General features: G+C 37.1%; 1 protein-coding gene across 1 annotated transcript in view; it reads left to right on the top strand.

Annotated features, from left to right (window-relative positions):
• Positions 1-17929, top strand: part of LYST (lysosomal trafficking regulator) — a 78293-nt gene that overhangs the window by 23946 nt on the left and 36418 nt on the right. The window contains exons 8-20 of the mRNA XM_030235285.2: positions 307-463; positions 2837-3063; positions 3787-3853; positions 4648-4757; positions 5789-6212; positions 7261-7405; positions 8170-8343; positions 9759-9919; positions 11926-12116; positions 13688-13933; positions 15506-15679; positions 15939-16088; positions 16644-16781. Of these exons, the coding sequence (XP_030091145.2) occupies positions 307-463; positions 2837-3063; positions 3787-3853; positions 4648-4757; positions 5789-6212; positions 7261-7405; positions 8170-8343; positions 9759-9919; positions 11926-12116; positions 13688-13933; positions 15506-15679; positions 15939-16088; positions 16644-16781 (2364 nt within the window). The remainder of the gene's footprint in view (positions 1-306; positions 464-2836; positions 3064-3786; positions 3854-4647; positions 4758-5788; positions 6213-7260; positions 7406-8169; positions 8344-9758; positions 9920-11925; positions 12117-13687; positions 13934-15505; positions 15680-15938; positions 16089-16643; positions 16782-17929) is intronic.

Below are 17929 nucleotides of genomic sequence, written 5' to 3'. Positions count from 1 at the left end.
CACCTTTGAGTGAATGTCAAGGTGCATGCTGATGGTGATAGTGATTTAGAAACAGTTTTAATGCTGCTTCCTAAAACTTTGATCAGGTAGTTAGTAAGAAAAATCCCTCTTTGCAGATTCAGGTTTTTACAAAAGAATTAAGTATTTTTAAAATATTGCAGATTTCTTGGATGTGTGTGAATAATTTGTTTCTTTCCCCAGTGGTCTTGGAGAAAATAGGTATTTGGATGGTTCTAAATTATTTGCTTTTCTGATCCAAAGATATTTTTTCTGACCAGTGACAGTCTATTTGGTTGTATTGTACAGACCCATTACACTGAGGAGGAGCCTGTGTCACAACCTGGAGAAATTTCTGAAGAAACTGAAGAATCACAATGCTGTAGTCTTAAACTTTTTGCTGAAGAGGAAGGATATGAAGCAGACAGTGAAAGTAATCCTGATGATAGTGAAACCAAGAATGATGGTAAGTGGAAACTTTCTGAAAATACAAAGCTATCTTTATGATATAGCAAAGCTTCTTTGTTTTTTGAGATGTACCAAAACAGTGCAAGCACCTTTAATAGATAGAAATAGATAGAATAATAGATAGAAATAATTAACTTTATTTACTTCCAGTAGGATGGAGTTACAAATGGAGAGATGATAAATATTCTTACTGAGTGTTACAGAAATTGTTCTGTCTTGGTTGTTTTGGTATATGTGACTCTTGCTCTAAACTCACGTTGCTCAAGTGTGTTATTGGGATCTAGAAACTCCAGAGATATCCATCAGTAGTTTTTTTGAAAATCAGTGCTCAATTTTCTTTTCTTTAGGATGGCAATGATCTGGTGAAAATTAAATAGTTTAATTATGTTATAGGATACTAGATTGAAAGGGACCCCAAGGATCATCTGGTCCAACCTTCTTTCACAAAAGCTCAATCTAGACAAGGTAGCCTGGCACCTTGTCCATCTGAATCTAAAGTACCCAAGGTACCATTTCTATGGGAAGATTTATTCCAATGTCTGATTTCTCATTAGGGAAAACTTTCCTGTTGTGTCTATATGGAATTTCCCCAGAAGTAACATGTACCTGTTACCCTTTGCTTTTTGTCCATGTGACTTCTTTTAAAAAAGGAGTCTACTTTCTTTGTAGACAGCTTTTAAATGGTGATAAGATGTCCTCCAAGCTGCCTTTTCTCAAGACTGAGCAAGTCCAGTTCTCTCAACTTTTTCTCCTGTCTTTTTTATGTAGTGGGGACAAAACCAATCACAGCATTTGTGTGGCCTGACAAGCACTGAATAGAATGGGATAAAGTTTTTTTATCCCTGTTGATGTTGTCCTTGTTGATGCAGCCCAGCATCCCATTGGCTTTCCTTGCCACAGCAGCACACGTTCACTCATGCTGAGCTTGCTGTCCACTGGACCCCAGCTCTCCAGCCAGGCAGATCCCAGTCTGTGCTGCACTCCTGGATTCTGTTTTCCCATGTGAACATTACATTTGTCCTTGTTGAACTTCATAAAGCTCCTGTTAGCCCACTCTAACAGCCTATCCAGGTCTTCCTGCAGGGTGGCTCTCCCTTCCCAGTGCCCACTTCCCCACTCAGTTTGGTATCATTGGCAAACTCCATCAGGGTGGGTTGATCCCATCACCCAGATCACTCCTGAAGATATTGAACACCATTGGGCCCAATGTCAATCCCTGGGGACCCCACCTGTGACAGTGTCCAGTTTAAAAAGGATTTCCCACCCCCCTCTGGGTGCACCTAGGCTGTCAGTGCCCACCCACTGCACAGAGCCCCTGCCTCCACCCTAATGCATCAGTTTATCTGGGAGTCTGTGGGAAACTATATGAAGCACCTTGGAGAAATCCAGGTAGACATCCACTGCTCATTCATATCAACCCAGCAGGTTTCTGGCTTGTGGAAGGCGATCAAGTTTGTCAAGCACTATTTGGCTTTTCCCAATCACATGCTTCATTTGACTTAATAGCCCCCTTGTTATACAACACATCTCATTATTCTAAACAATTGACGTGCATATATCTTGCTGTATTCTGTTTGTGTAATTAATTTTAAACATGAATTTGCTTTAATTTTTTTCCTTTGTGCTGAGCACACCTGGGTGCCTATGTTCTGGTATGAGATCAGCATGAACAGCAACAGCCTTTAATAGAACTGCATCAAACTGCTGCTGTTTACCTGCATGACTAGGCTTTATCAATAGATTTATAATATTTTAAAAGCATTTCTGAATTAAAAAGTTAATCTGAAAAACTTCCATGATACATTATTTAAAATCATTTGGTCTAGACACATGTTACATGGGAATGTATTTTAAAGTCTTTCCAAAAGGGAACAGGGAGGCTTACGTGTTTGGGTTTTTTCTTTGATTATCATGCAGATATTCTGTCATGTGCATTTTCAGAGTTAAAGAAAAAATTGCTTCATCCAGCCTTTTAACATGAAATTATTTGAATTTATCTCCTTTCTTGGCAGGTTCAAAGTCTGTGTAGAAGCTTGGAGCTCTGTTACAATGATTTTACTGTTGTGTTTCATGAACTGCATATTTTGCCATTTCTGTATGTGTCCAATTCCCAGGAAATGAAGCCAGATAGTTTAAGAGCATGTAACGGGAGAAGCTGCATCCTTGCCCTTCTGTGTTGGCAGGAAAATAGAAAAATCTGAAGTGGACTATAAAACTATGATAATCTCTGAAAATTGCTTATAACCTAGTGACTATTTTTGGTTTCTACCTGTGAGAAGGTTGGAGATATGTCCTTGGATGTTCTGCTTAAATCATGCAAACTGTATTCAGCTGAGTAAGTTTCAGTAAAATGCATGTGGTTTCTTTTTAGGAGCAGACACAAAGGTGGAACCAGGATGTACTGGTGCTTCAGGTTATTTTAATGGCCTGGCTGAAAACATCAATCAAGGAGAATTAATGTATCCTGAAATTTGCATGTTGGAATTAAACTTGCTCTCAGCTGGTAATGCAAGTTTAGATGTGCTTGCTCATGTATTTCAAAGCTGCCTGAATATCATCAATCAGAAGGAGAGAAATGTCACTGTCCTTATAGAACAGGTAAAGATATTATTAACAGAGGAAACAGTTTAGCAGTTGTATATATTTAATTTTATCATACCTGATAGAGTGATCTTGAATATTCTCCCTTTTTATGGGATTTTAGAAGATGTGAAACTTTGTCAGCATTGCATTTAAGTTACCAGGAGCTAAGTAATTTGTTGAAAGGTATCTGTCCTACAAAGCTTTAGAGTTTTGCAGGTGTCTTTCTTTTATCAAGAAAGATTCAATCTTTCATCTGTTTAATCCCTACAGATGGATTTGATGATTGTCAGGGCCTTAAGGAAAAAAGGGCAGATATCTGCTTGTGTGTATGTATATGTAAGCATTCTAAACTTTTTATTGAATGTGTTCTTTTAGAAACTGTGAATCATGTACCAAAAAAATATTCCATGCTTTTTTTCTTCATAACTTTGTATTAGTAGTTATGCAAATGGTCATGCCCTCATAATCCTTTGGAGATTTTTAGTTGCCTTTTTTAACAACTAAATTGAATATCCTTCCTGCAAAAGGTAATGATTTGAAATTCAAAGTCTCTCTTCTGCAACTGAACTGTACAGAACACAAAAGGTTGTTCATTGGCAAATATAAAAACAGTCCATAATTTCAAATAATCTAAATTATCATTAAAATCGATAGCAGGCAGGAATTGATTAGAAGAACTTAGTTCTTTGAGCTGGGGGATATTCTTCAGATATTCATTTTACCTATTCTTTTGTACAGGGAGCTGTTAAACATCTTTTGGGAGGATTTCTGAATATATTGACACAAACAGAATCTAGTTTTTATGGTGAGTTAAAGGTCCATGTAACTTAAGTATTGGTTTTTAAAATCTAATGTATACACAGTCAAACAGTGCAAAATTGGCAAAGGAAATTCACTGGTGTGTGAATTTATGCAGCTGCTTTTTTAACTGCAAGAAAGTTTAGTGTAAATATAGGGTTATTTCTGAGTTAGTGGAACAAAGAAATACTGGCAGATGTGAAAATGACAACTGAAACCATAACCACTAGTGTGACAGTGTTAAACACTGCTGGGAAAAAATAGCAGCTGATTAAGTTTCATTCCATCACAATGTAAGTCTATATTTCCTATTTCTTTGTAACCCAGATCTTGATGATGCCTTGAGTTTTATTTCTAACTGGAAAGCAGCTAGCTAATCCAAGAATGTGGAAGCAGAGGAAATGTTTACCCTAAGGTAGCTTCATGTAATGAGGGTGCTTCACAACAGGAGGTGATGTAAACCCATCCCAGGACTTGGATCCATGGAGGCTTTGTGGGGAGAGCCTTTGCCAGGCAGACACTTGGTTCTCAGACTTTCACTCCATTTTGCAAATCTGGGACAAAATTTAGCATAGCACTAATTGATTCAATGAAATTTTGAATATAAAAAGTGAATTATCAGAGAGTACTGTTGGATCTCTTAAAAATTAATCTTGTAATTATTATTGATTCCTTAATTTGAAATGGTTTTGAAAAACACTTCAAATTCCAAATTCATCTTTCCTCATAATACTATAGAATATGAGTTTTTAAAGCTTAAAAAAATCCATTTCAACAATATTATTGTCTTCTTATTTTCAGCATGTCAGATGGTGCTGGTAGATCTTCTAGTTTCCTTGATGAGTTCACAGACTTGTTCAGAAGAGCTAACTCTTCTTCTGAGGATATTTTTGGAGAAGACTCCTTGTACAGTATGTATGGAGTAGCACATAGCAAAATTCAGAGGTCTAATGAGAAAAATGAAGCAAAAAGAAAATCCTTTTGTGCCCAAGAATTTGGGGGAATAAGGAGATGCACAGCAATATTTGAATGGATCAGAGGAAATAAAATTTGTTTGTAGAAATAGTTCCTTCTCAAAACTGGAAAAGGAAAGCGGAAATGAGAAGGGCTTTGAAGGGTGTGTTGGTCCTGGGAACTCTCTTCAGCACAAGAAATCAAGAATCCTCTCAAGGAGACTGATATTGTGGTGATGGATGACAGAGCAATAATACTGAAAAATTAGAAGTGGTTCCTTTAAAGTTACGAGGCATCTCACTATATTGAGAATGCTTTAGCAGCAGGAATTAGTTTCAAAAGTGTCCTATGTTGGTTGGTGTGATGCTGGAATCTACTGCTTGTGTGGGATATACTGCTGAAATAAGTCTGTTGGTTTCTGTGTAAGTCTGTAGAAAAATACAAGTGGAAGAAAAGAAAAAAGAATTACTGCACAGTGTGAAATAATTCCAAACTAAACAAAAGAGTCACAAGTCAAATTTTCAATGGTAGCATGTAATTATCAGCCAAAGAACAAGAGAAACTTTTTGGCTTAAGGACTCAGCTAGTTTTGTTACTGGTTATGCAGTAACAAAGTCATGGCCTGTGTGTGCTTTCTTAACCAGCCTCCAAACACGGGGTAAAAGGTGATGTCTTTTTATGCACATAACAGGAGTGAGATAAGATTATGCAATGACCACCTGCTGCTTTTCAGCTGATTCCAAAGCAGGGTAACTTGAAGTCTGATCTGCCCAGACTAAATCCCCAAAGCTTTGTTGGCCCACAGTCTCTTGCTACCTGATGCTTTGCCAATGTGTGTGTAGGTTTGGATATACAAACTCACTTCTCTTGGGAAAACATGACTCCAAGTTTAAATGAGGAATAGGCTTCTATTTAGTTGCATGATACTTGACTACATGGTGTAAACAGTCTATTTTTTCTTCTCATTTATTTGTTTTATTTCTTCTAGGAGGTACTACTCAAGGGTGTATTGAAGATTGTAGACACTAATATTTATATGAATCCATTACAATACCTTGCCTTTCCTTTGATGAATGGCACAAATTTGAGTAGCAATTCCTCACAAAAATGTGCTGGCACTTCCAGCAATAAAAATGCTGGACTACCAAAAAGAGCAAAGTTGTCACAGAGTAAGAAAGAGGCAGATGGTGAAAACTTGAGTCACCAGCTACTTTCTTCTTGGCATGTAGCCCCAATTCACTTGCCTTTAGTTGGGCAAAATTGTTGGCCACACATGTCTGATGGCTTCAGTGTCTCACTGTGGTTTCGTCTGGAGTATGCTCATGAAGAAGAAAATTCAACAGAAAAGGGGAAAAAAGTCAAGAGGAGAAGCAAACTCATAGCTGTAAGAGAGAACAGTTTTGACAGCACAGGTGAGGATATAGTATTTTGGTTTTATTTAGGTAGCACTGAAGGATTCTGGTTACAAATACTCGAATCTATGTACTGTATACAAAAGTTTGACATTTTATGATAGATATTGAACAGCAGTGGTAGTTCTGATTATTTTTTTTTATGACTACTGTACTATATACTTAGAGATACAACATTTCCAACCCTAGTTCTTGAATTAGATTAATATCTGCTTCCTTAGAAATATTCTCATTGAATTTGTAACTTCAGTAGCATTTATGCTACTTCATGTTATGGTGAAAATAATAAATTCTGCAGCTGTAGTTATAGAAAACAACTGCTCAAGTTTATTTGATTTCATGTATTGGTGATCAAGCCTCAGGCTGACTCAGTATAACTCCTCTTAATTTTCCTTGTGTGTGCACCATGTAAATGCCAGCAGATGTAAAATAATTTTCCATTTATACTTTTGTAGGGACTCAACCGCTCTCAAACTGCTCTAAGCAGAATCTCTTGGATTATAATTTGTAAAGGGAAAATTCCTTATTTAAATGTGTCCCATTCACAACACTTGGAACACCTTTACTCTTTTTTCCTTCTTTTTGTATTTAAATAGGAGGGAAAACCCAGCCCTGAACCTTGAAAATCACTTGAGTTGTTTTTGTTAGGTCTGTGCCTTTGCTTGGTAAAGTAAGAATACTGATCATGCTTAAAGGGTAGGATGATTTGTGAAGAAAAATCTGAAGATTTCTTGGTGCACACTGATAGTTCAACATAGGAATGTAATATGATATGTCAAAGCATCATTGTTAGAGTGTATTCAGCTCAGTGAATTTATATATTACAAATAGAAACCTATAAAGTGCTGAGTTAGTGTTAAGTTCCTCTATTTCTGTTTGAGACCTAGGTTTCTAAGGAGAATCATGCTTATTAGTCAACCCACTTAAGAAAACCAAACCAAACCCAATTCTATGCAGTACCTGAATGGTTTCTTTTCACACTTGGGACACGCTGTGAAAGGCATTGTTGTTGTATTATATTGTAATTGCAACATGTTTATATTTCTAGAAGAAACAAAGTCTAGAGGAATGGAATGTGTAAGCCTGGGAGACAAACTTGTTGAAGATGGCTGTATTCACATAATTTCACTGGGTTCCAAAGCTCTGATGATCCAAGTTTGGGCAGACTTGAACACTGGAGCATTCATTTTTCGGTATGGTGCATTAGTCCAGAAGCAGTCCTGTGGACATATTGTATTGTTACCTGTAGTAGCAACTTGCAGAGAATACTGATGGAGAGTAGAGAACTAATTTCTATAGTAGAGACATCTTGCACACATCAAGGAAGTGTGTTGGATACAGAGCTATAGGTTTATCAGCTTCAACTGTTAAGCTCTGGTCTTGCATGTTTCATGTAGTCATTTATAAATAACTGCCCACAAAGTAGCAATTGAAGTTCTAATGAAATGACACAATAAATGTGAGAAGATGGAAAAGATTTTTGCAGCTGTAGGTTTTCACACCTCAGCTGTGAAAATTACTGCTTTGTAATACTGGGATAGGCTTGGTTTTAATCTTCTGAGCACATTTTAGCACTAATTTAGTTCTCGTAAATAATCCTTAAGGTATTCTTGAAATATGTCTAGAACTACAATTTTAGAACACTATATTTCCATGTTCAAAGCACCTGCATTTTTTCAGTAAATTGAATTCAACTTTTCTCTAAAATAGAGATATTTTTATCTTAAATGTAAGCAAGTTTATGCAGATAAGTTAAATAACGAAGGTGAAAGTTTTGTGATGATTTCCCTACCTTATGTTGACTACTCTAAAAATAGAACTGTGATCAAAAAACTTCCCTGTCAAAGTTAAGGAACACAATTTCAAATTAACTGAGGCCCGAATGTGCAGGTTTGGGGCTTAAAATGCAAATACGAAAACACACACCCTCATTGTTTCTTTTTTGTTGTTTACATAGTATGTGCATAGATCCAAATGACGAGATGAAAGCTGGTCTGCTGGCACAGGCTGAATCTCCAGGGAATGTTTTCCTTGTGGGCAGGTGGCAGCATTTGGCATTAAAATACCTGCAGAAGCCAGAAGGCAAGAAAAATTTCCATGGGAAGCTGTTGCTCTGGGTTTCTGGTCAGAGGTAAAGAACACATTAGTTGTACCTAGATATTTATCTTCTTTTAAAGATATTTTCTGTTAAGAAAACATTGCATTATTTTGGTGCAAGCTGCAGTTAAGGTCGGGTAGTCTTCTAGGAGGATAGGAGAAGGGAGTATGTTACACTGTTAGGAGTTTCTTAGAATATTAGAGATATCCAGAATATTCATGGATCACTTTGAGAATTGTCAGTTTATACCATGGACCAGTGCAGACACCAGTGTTTTTCTTCATCACAAATAAGTGAAAAAGGCAAGTACTACAAGATTGTGAGGAAGATCCCAAAATAAGCTATGTCATAAAGTTAGTAGTAGGCATAATGTATCTGGTTGAATCCAAATTAAGGAGGTGTAGGTCAGGCAATACTGCTTTAAGTAGGAATTAAGAGGAGTAGGAGAAAAGGCAGTCACTTTGTTCCACTGAGAAAAACAAATAGGGAAGAAGATTTTAAAAAATACTTCAGACAAAAACTGATGGTGAGAAGTACTACTTCCACTGCAAAGTGAAGGTCCCTGCTCCTAAATGAGGAACCTGATGCTAGGTTGAGTAGGCCTGTGCCTGCATGAATTATTCACTGGTTAGAGAATTAGGAATTTAGTAAATATCACAGTCTTTACCCTTTCTTCCTAAAGTCCAATCTGTGAAGGCTATGTTAAGTCTGTGCATGCTGATATTCAATAAAGTCCCAATATGGAGATATAGGGGAAAGCTAAAAATACTACAGTGTTCTCCCCATAGGTAGTTGTTGAGACCTCTCTATATATAGATTTAGCTGCTAGTTTGATAATAGTTAGGCTCTTTCAGGAAGCTTTGAATGACCTTTACAGTCAAATCAGTGTGTATATGTAAAGGCACTTAAGTTAATTGGATGCTTTCTGAAAGCATCAGGTTATTGCCTGTGGCTGTGCAGCTCACCAGTTCTGACAATGTTTCCTGGTCCAAGCAAATCCTCAGCATGGTGTTTTCCAGCCAATGGGAACCACAGTTTTCATGATGTGCATTAGCATGCTCAAAGGACTTTTGACTTGGTAGGAATAGTAGAAATGATCTAAAATTCCACAATTATTCAAAGTGTGTAGTGTGTTACATACCATTTCCTCTTCGAGGTCAGAGGAAAGAAGGAAGGTATTTCAGAGCTAGGAAAACTTGATTTCATGGCAACCCTAGCTGGGACTCTATTCATCTGTTCTGTGCAATATTGGAATGCACATATCTTATGTTACTGAGTTTTAAGGTGGCTGGATGTTGAAGAGGACTTCAGTAATTTATTGTTGATGACAGCATGGCTTCTCACCTACTGAATATTAAAATGAATTTTAAACCTCAGCTGAATATCTTAGATAGCAATTTTGATCAATTCTTATTATTTCAACTTGTTTGTTTTATATGTATTTTTAGGCAATGTGAGATTAATTTAGATTTTGCACTACCAAGGAAAACAAGCTTATCATCTGACAGCAACAAAACATTTTGCATGATTGGCCATTGCACATCATCCCAAGAAGATCTGCTTCGATTGTCGGGTAGATGGGATCTTGGAAATCTGCTTCTATTTAATGGTACTTTTGTATGCTTTTTTCTTGAATAAGTGCCTGTTTCGTCTTTCCTCTCCAAGATCAATGGCTTATTTTAATGTCTTTTTTAACATGCCATGTTTTTACTGTAAAAACAACAATACATCCTTTAGCAGCATATCAGGGAGAATGTAGGTACATGTTTCAGTATTGGATACTTCCTAATGTATCCTTCTGCCATATTTTCTTGCTTTCTGTTTAGTGCCATTGTCGGAACTCAGGACATACCTCTGGGAGTCTGGAGTTTCCTGGGACCCCTGCCAGGGGGCTCAGAGACCCTGGCACACAGCCCAGAACACCAGTGGGTTCGAGTATGAACCATGGAACAACTTAACACCTTTACATGAAGAGATAAAAGCCACGGCAGTTTAGATAATATAAAAATAAAATACTCACAGAGTGTAAATGTAGGTTTTAGGATTTTTGGTATAGGAGTTTCTGGTGACAAGATGGAGGGATTTGGGTGTGTCTAGCCTTTCTTCTTCTTCTCTACCTCTGTCTTGTCTGGTAATGTTGGCACTTTAAGATTGGTCTAAAGTAGAAACTCACTATCTAGTGTAGATGATAGGTATTGGAGAATGATTGTAAATATTGTACATGTACTTTACAGTATATAAAGATAACACCGCCCTGGGGGAGGGCGGAGTGCCTCTGACTGTCCTGCCGAACGGATCTCGGCTGGACAGGGAGAAAGAATTTTATAGATAAGATGTAATAAACAATCTTGAGACCAAAAAATGAAGAGCCCTGACTACTTCTTCAAGCACCAGGCTGGGAAAATAAACTTTCGAACTTTTCTCGGGGTCACTCTGACCAGCTAGAGAGAGAGACCCCGGCATGCCATAATTGGCAAATTTTTTGGAATTTTTTTAAAGATAATACCTTGGGGTAAGGGATAGAGAGATAGTGACATTTGCTCTATAGTTTTTTTTTTTCCTTAAAGCACTCACTCTCTTACCTGGAAAATTGATTTCACTTACCTGCTGCTAACCTGCTAGCTTCAAATTGCACAAAATCTGAACCACTGAATGCTCTGAGTTAAGCAAGCTTATTTCTGGAACTTGTAGTGATACTTTAGAAATTTCTTAGATGTATAATTCTCCTCCTTCCTTGGGAAGTCTTATCTAGTACTTCTGGGTGTTTGCTTAATGCTGAAGGCTGGAGCCCTGCTGCTTTGTCACCTGGCATTTCAGATGATGTGGCCCAGTCAGGACTGCTCCACAAGTGAGATCAGTTTGCCCAGGATATGTGATGCATGCAGGTCCTGTGTGTACAGATGTGCATTTGTGGGCTATAGGTGAGAAACTTGTCATAAATGTAACCTGTAGAATCTACATGGTCTGGTTGCCCCCTGCCTGCCCCTGCATAACTGATGTATCCAAAGAGCCCTGGATTTGCTGCTGTACAGTTGTCATGCACCCACACATCAGACCTGAGGACTTCTGGATGATGCTTCTGAGTTTGTGTTCTCAGATCAGAGATGACCCAAGATGTGCTGCCCAGAAAGGGAAGGAAGGTTCATTTGGCCTCTTTTCATACAGTTTTTTGGGGCTTTTTCCTTCTGTCAATTGTAGTGAGCTGTTGTGGCATCCTGCTCAGTCACTGCCCAAGTCTCCAAGACTATGCAGCATGTTGTGGCTATCTGTCATCTCGCTATGATTTGAAAGCTTTGAGGAGGCTTGGGTAGATGACTTTTTAATTCTAAAGAGGAAAATTATTCAGAGATGTTGATCTTCAGTTCATGCAGGTAGTTTTCCTGACTTGGTTTCAGTTGCCTTTGCCACTGAATTAATCTGGCCTGTGATGTGTCAGAAGTCACTGACCTACTGTAGCTAATAGCAATCATTAGGGCTGCACTAATTGTTTCATCATCAGAGCCTAAAGAATCCAGCTGGTGACGTTCTTTGTAAAGTCTCTGATCCTATTAGCCAATGTTTGAATTTTACTTTATTGTATAGTAAAGAGTTAATAGATTATTTTCTGGATTTTAGGTGCAAATATTGGACCAGAGGAAGCATTTTACTTATACACGTGTGGCCCAGACTTCACATCTGTAATGCCTTGTAAATATGGCAAAACATTGGCTGACTGCTCAAAGTACATAAGTAAAGAGATTCTACAATGTGAACAAATTAAGGAGCTCTTCATGACAAAAAAGGAAGTGGATGTTGGGCCTCTAATTGTAAGTTTCTACTTAAAAATGGTCGTTAATCTTTTAGAACTGATTAAGAAAGTGGGAATGTGTTTCCTGCTGTTTCCCAAAGTGCTTAATTTGATCAAAACAGACATGATCAAATCCTCTTCTCATTAAGATCATTGTGGGGCTCTTCCTGCTTATTTTAATGGGAGCTGACCTCCACACAGGGTGACCATTTCATCTTGCTTTAGGCTGGGTTCTGAAAGTTTCTAGATGTTCCAGCATCTGTAAATAATTCAAATCACGCACATTAAATTATTAAATCAAGCACATTAAATCATAGTGGATAAACAGGTGCCTCCAAAAGCTTTAGGATGGATACATAGCTCTTCCCTCCATTAGTGTAAAAGTAGCCAAGGAATGCTAAATTAACCTCTTAAGATTAAAACTGGAAGAAGAGGAGAAATGAGGATTTATGTGGCTTTAAGGAAGCAAAAGAATTAATCCAAAGTCCTTGAAGGTTTTGGAGGAATTAAGTTTGCATCACATTTGGCTGAAAAGTCATTTTCCAGCTGGGAGATTCTGCTTTTCTCATCTTTCCTGCCTGAAACAGCCTGCCAGATGCAGGTGTAAATATACTTCTTTCTAGCAGAACAATAAAATAAAACTTGCTTATCAGTGAAGCCTGCTATATTCTGGGAATTCATACACTGGTAATTCCTTCTGTATGAATTGTTCCCACTAGAGGGATTTTTCTGATTTCATTTTGTAGCTGTAGGCAAAGTCTCATTCTGTCTGGATGTGATGCTTGTGTGAAGTTTAGACAATGGTACTAAACTTTGAGTAGGTTAAGAAGAAATTAATTGGATAAGAGCTTAACAAACCAGTCATGCAACTTATAAGCTTATTTTGCCTTAAGGAACACCAGATAGGCAGAGGAAAGAACCATGTGCTCAAGTTACAAATCAATCTTTACACTTTAGCATAGAGTACAAGCTCCTTAAATGAAATTTTTTCTCTATTTTAAATAACCTTTCAATAAAAATCATTTTACATTTCTGTGAAAAAAGTTAGCTACTTTCCATAGGAGCTTTGGTTTTGGTTTACGTCTATTAATGAAACTTGTGTTGAGTTTCTCTTATGACGAAACTAATTAAAAAATGGAATTAAAAGAAAAAGCTGGAGAAGATTTTAAAAACCATGAACTTTAGAAAATTTTAGAAAAAATTTAGAAAAGGAAACTCTGTACTCAATAGCTCTATATGCTCATTTTATTTTAAATTTGTGAGTAACTTTGTTTTTTATGCAAAACAGTTATGTAAGTATTAAGGTGATGAGAGGGGGATCCTTGGTGAAATTTCTTAGTGTTTTCTTAATTTTCTGTGCTTTAGCTATTGCATGAGTTTGCTAAGATTTGGGAATCCTGCTGCATTTTAGTGTACATGCAACTGCATGCAACCTCAGTGCGTGTTAGTGGTAAAGTAGAAATGAACAGTCAAAGTTGTTACTTCTTGCTGTTAGGTGACTTTTGTGTTTGGCTTTTTGCATCCTTGAGTGGAGGGTGGGGGGGTTTGTGTTGAATTTCTAGGAAAAAAATTAAATTCCTTTCTTTTCAGGAGAGTCTTGCTGTTGTTTATACCACAAGCTGCCCTGGTCAGTACACCATATACGAGCCTGTCATTAGACTGAAAGGTCAAGTGAAAACTGTACCTTCTCAGAGACCTTTCAGTTTGAAAGAAGTTCAGAGCAATGTGTTGGACTCTCATCACCTAAAAGCACTTCAGCCAGTTGAATATAAAACTCTTCAGAGCATACTACATGAAATTGGAGGCACTGGTGCATTTGTTTTCCTCTTTGCTAGGGTAAGGGGGCTGGAGGAGTAGGGTGTGTGTTTGTGTTCTCCCATATAAAATATTCCTTGTACCTTGTGTAGAAAATCACATTATTCTAGCTGCCTTGCTCTATTCTGTATGTGATGCTTTTCTGTTGATGAAAACTTGTGGAAAATACCTGCAGCATAAGATTGCATCATGCAGGTTGTCTTAAACAGGAAATGTAATTATAATTCTGTTCTAATGTGGTTTTTATACTATTGCCAGTATGTAAGATGGGGATACATTCTGATTTAGAAATGGGGCTTTTAAATATCAAAGGAGATTATCTTTAGGGGTTCTTTAGAAGTGATTATATTTTTTGTCTCTGATTTTGAGGCACCAAAATTCATTGCATAGCTTTAACCACAGGATATTCACAATGCAAGTATAAATAAATATAAAACTACATGGTGTGCAAAGATTTAATTTTTTTTTAGTGACTAGGGAGAGCTTTTTGGTGATAACTGTTCACCTGTCTTCAAAGGCTTATCCTAAGAAAAATGGCTATTTGAAAAATAGTAAGGCCTTGACTTAGTTACTGTTTAGCTGTGACCTGTACATGGAGAGGTTAATATTTGTGCTAGCAGTCTCTGAAGTTAACTGCAGTTAATTGAAAATACTACTGTAGGCCTAAGACTTACCTGATTTATATACCTCTGGTATTGCTCTGAAAGATATGGTGAGAGTAGAAACAAGTGCACATTAGATAATGGTTATAAAGACACTGGCTGTTGTAATTCCACCACTGATAGTGAAATCTGAGGTGAAAATCCTAATCCATGTTATTTTATTATGTAAATTTATGCTGAGTATCTGCTATAGATCCTGCTGGAGACTGTTTGCATCAGTAAGGCAAGCAAATGATAGATCAGCTGTGAGACAATACAGGTCTTATAATACAGGTGTATAAAAGTGTAAGTGCAGCAGAATTAACAGGTACATGTCAAGAGAACCTACAGGACCTGAAATCCCATTAATGTGAGATTTCATTATTGTATTTTTTTGGTAAAATTAGTAGTTGCTCTTGGACTTCAAGAATTGTAGAAAGCAAAGAGGGGGAATGATTCATGGTTTTCATCTGTAAAATTACTAGTCTATTTATGGATAAAATAAAACTTCAGTGTTAGACATTTACAGCTAGACTTAGTCCAGAACTTCAGGAACCTTTTTTTATAGCTTTAACACTTTAAAAAAATTACTTTTTTCAGGGTGAACAGTTGATTCTTATTAGTGGCTCATGTGTTTCACAACCTTGTGACTTTTTAGCATGGCAAGTACCTTCTATTTAAAATTTATTTAGAACAGATTTTTTTTTTTTCTTTGAAAGGAATTCTTGTAATGGGACTTGTATTTCCTTAGCAGATCATAATTTAGCACAGTAGAAATGATCACTTCAACTGTAATATCTGAAAGTACACACAGACAAAATGAAGGTTATGTACATAATCTGAAATGCTTTAGAAGAGATTTAATCCATAAGTAGTTATTTAGGAGTGCAACAAAGCTTTTTTCTAGATGTTTCCCACTTAAACTGTCTTATTAAATTTGCCTTTTCCTCAGGTAGTAGAAATTAGCAGCTGTGAAGACACTCAAGCTTTAGCACTACAGCTTATACTGTCTTTAACAAAATACAATCAGCAGAGAATACAGGAGATGGACAACTGTAATGGTTATTCTATGATTCGCCGGGTGTTGATCAAACCAAAATGCATTGTTGGATTTTGCATGCTGAAGGTAAAGTCCTGTTCTAAACCTGATGTTTTGTTCAATATTAGGACAAATCTAGAAACTTCTGAGATTTTAATTGTACATTTGAAAGTGTTTTTACAAAGGCAGGACAGTGATTTGAAGCAAGATTAGTGTTGACCAGGTAGATATGTCTTGCCTATCAAGATTATGCTGTCTCTTTCAAGATTTTCATTTTTTTTAAGTGGGATAGAACAACTGTACTGCTTTGTTTTGGTACTCAAAAAAAAATTCCCCCCTCTTTAAGACTCTCCTTGAAGGATGCTGCAGTGATGAGATTCTCTATACAAACGAAAATGGGCAGTTCCAGCTTGACCCAGATTCTACTGCAGTTATTCAAGATGTCCAGTTGCTAGAAAAGCTGCTGCTTGACTGGAAGATATGGTCTAAAGCCAAGGTAAATACTTTCCTTTGGAAAATACTTCAGGTTTAAAACGCAATATTTTAAAAAAATTAAGTATTATCATGTCTGAAATTAATCTCTCCAGTTACATGTTAGTAACTGGAGGAGTAGTTGTAGTTAGTTAATTACTACAATTTTCTAAAATTAGTGTTCCTTCTTTTCCTTTGACTAGCTGTTTGTGGTATCAGTCTCCTGTGATCAATGGTGCAGGTAGCCTTAGTGTATTAAATTCTGTAAATGTGCTGTATGCATATGACTTCTTAATTGAATTGATAAAGTTTTTTGTGGAGAAACTAAGGAGGACCTGTTTTCTCTTGGAGTTAAACTGTTGGAAATAACTGTTCAGGGTTAATATAGGTTATTAACTGTTCAGGGCTAAAAATGTACAAAACTGTTTTAATGATTAGTTTCTGACCTGGCCACTTGTAATCATTTAGTCATTATGTTAGGTGTAAGACTAACTTGACTTAGTGTTTGGGATTTTTTTCCCTCAGTATGTAAGCTCAGAAATATATTTTTGAAGCTTCATTCCTGTTTTTTGTTTTTCAGCAAGGTGTTTGGGAAACCCTGTTAGCAGCTCTAGAAATCCTTATCAGACCTAACCATCACCAGCAGATGTTTAACATCAAACAGCTTTTGAAAGCTCAAGTGGTCCATCACTTCCTGTTAACTTGTCAGGTCCTGCAGGTACTTCCACTCTGCAGTCCTACTTTGTGCTTGGCAAATACTTGGGTTTTATTTGGGGAGGGTGGGCTAGAGGACTAAATTCTGTAGCAAAAGTTGAGTAGACTGTCCTCTGTGCTTCCAGGCTACTTCCATCCTCTACAGGTATTGTTGCTGTAAACTGGTTCAGTTCCCTACTTGGGTGCTCTATTTAGTGCTGGGCAGGAGGGACAAGAGCTTGTAACCATCTGGTGTGATTTGGAAACCTGGGCTCTGGGTTGCTTGCACAGCCATACACCAGCAGGAGCTGAAGTGAACTGTCCCTTTTATACAGAAAGAACTGAGATGTCTCTGGCTGGTTCTTGCCTTTGGGACTGAAAGGCAGAGACTGTGCAGGTATTGAAGCTGTCTGTGCTGGATCTCATCATACCTAATGGGGCAGCCTGACTGCTGTGCTCAGTCTGAGCACTCATCTCAAAATTTTGGTACAGTAGTAACTTCCTCCCTGGCATGGAAATAGCTATGCCAGAAAGGACTTCAGAGAAATGCTTCAGTCCTTTGATAGACACTTGTTAAGAGCATGATTTTGAAAAATTTTCCTGCTTACAGTACCTGTATCCATTTGTGAAAATAAGTATTGTAATCACTGTTTCCTGTACTCTTATTTCTACCTTGCATTCCTTTTTACTCTGAGTTTCTCACTTCAGCACATAAAATGGATTTACTGGGTTTTTTACTTCTTTTAATGATTTTTTATAGAAATATTTTCTTCATTTTACTGTCTGTAAATTTTTAGTTTCTTCATTTTTATGTGGTGTTCCCTACTCTTGGAACTTGTTAGTGATATAGTTAATTTCTCAAATTGTATATTAATGCACATGCCTAGATACAGAATGCTTCATAATATTTCTCCTGTCATTTTGCATAGTGGGGAAAAAGTTATTTTCTTGATTAAAAAACCACTCACATTGGTCAATGATTGACAATTTTGTGGGGACTGATGGAATGAAGGTGAAATTATATAAGCCATTCTCATTGGAAAAACTTACTTAAATTACCTTCATTTAAACTTTTCTCATAGCAGTCTCAATTAAGTTGCTTGGGTATCAAAAAAGGAGGTAAATTTAGAGAAGTTGTAAAGAAAGAAGATAATCACCATGCTCACCTTTTGG

This window comes from Serinus canaria, chromosome 3, assembly GCF_022539315.1.
Source record: "Serinus canaria isolate serCan28SL12 chromosome 3, serCan2020, whole genome shotgun sequence".
NCBI lineage: Eukaryota > Metazoa > Chordata > Aves > Passeriformes > Fringillidae > Serinus > Serinus canaria.
The sequence above is the reverse complement of the archived record's forward strand: the minus strand, read 5'-3'. Positions and strand labels throughout refer to the sequence as shown.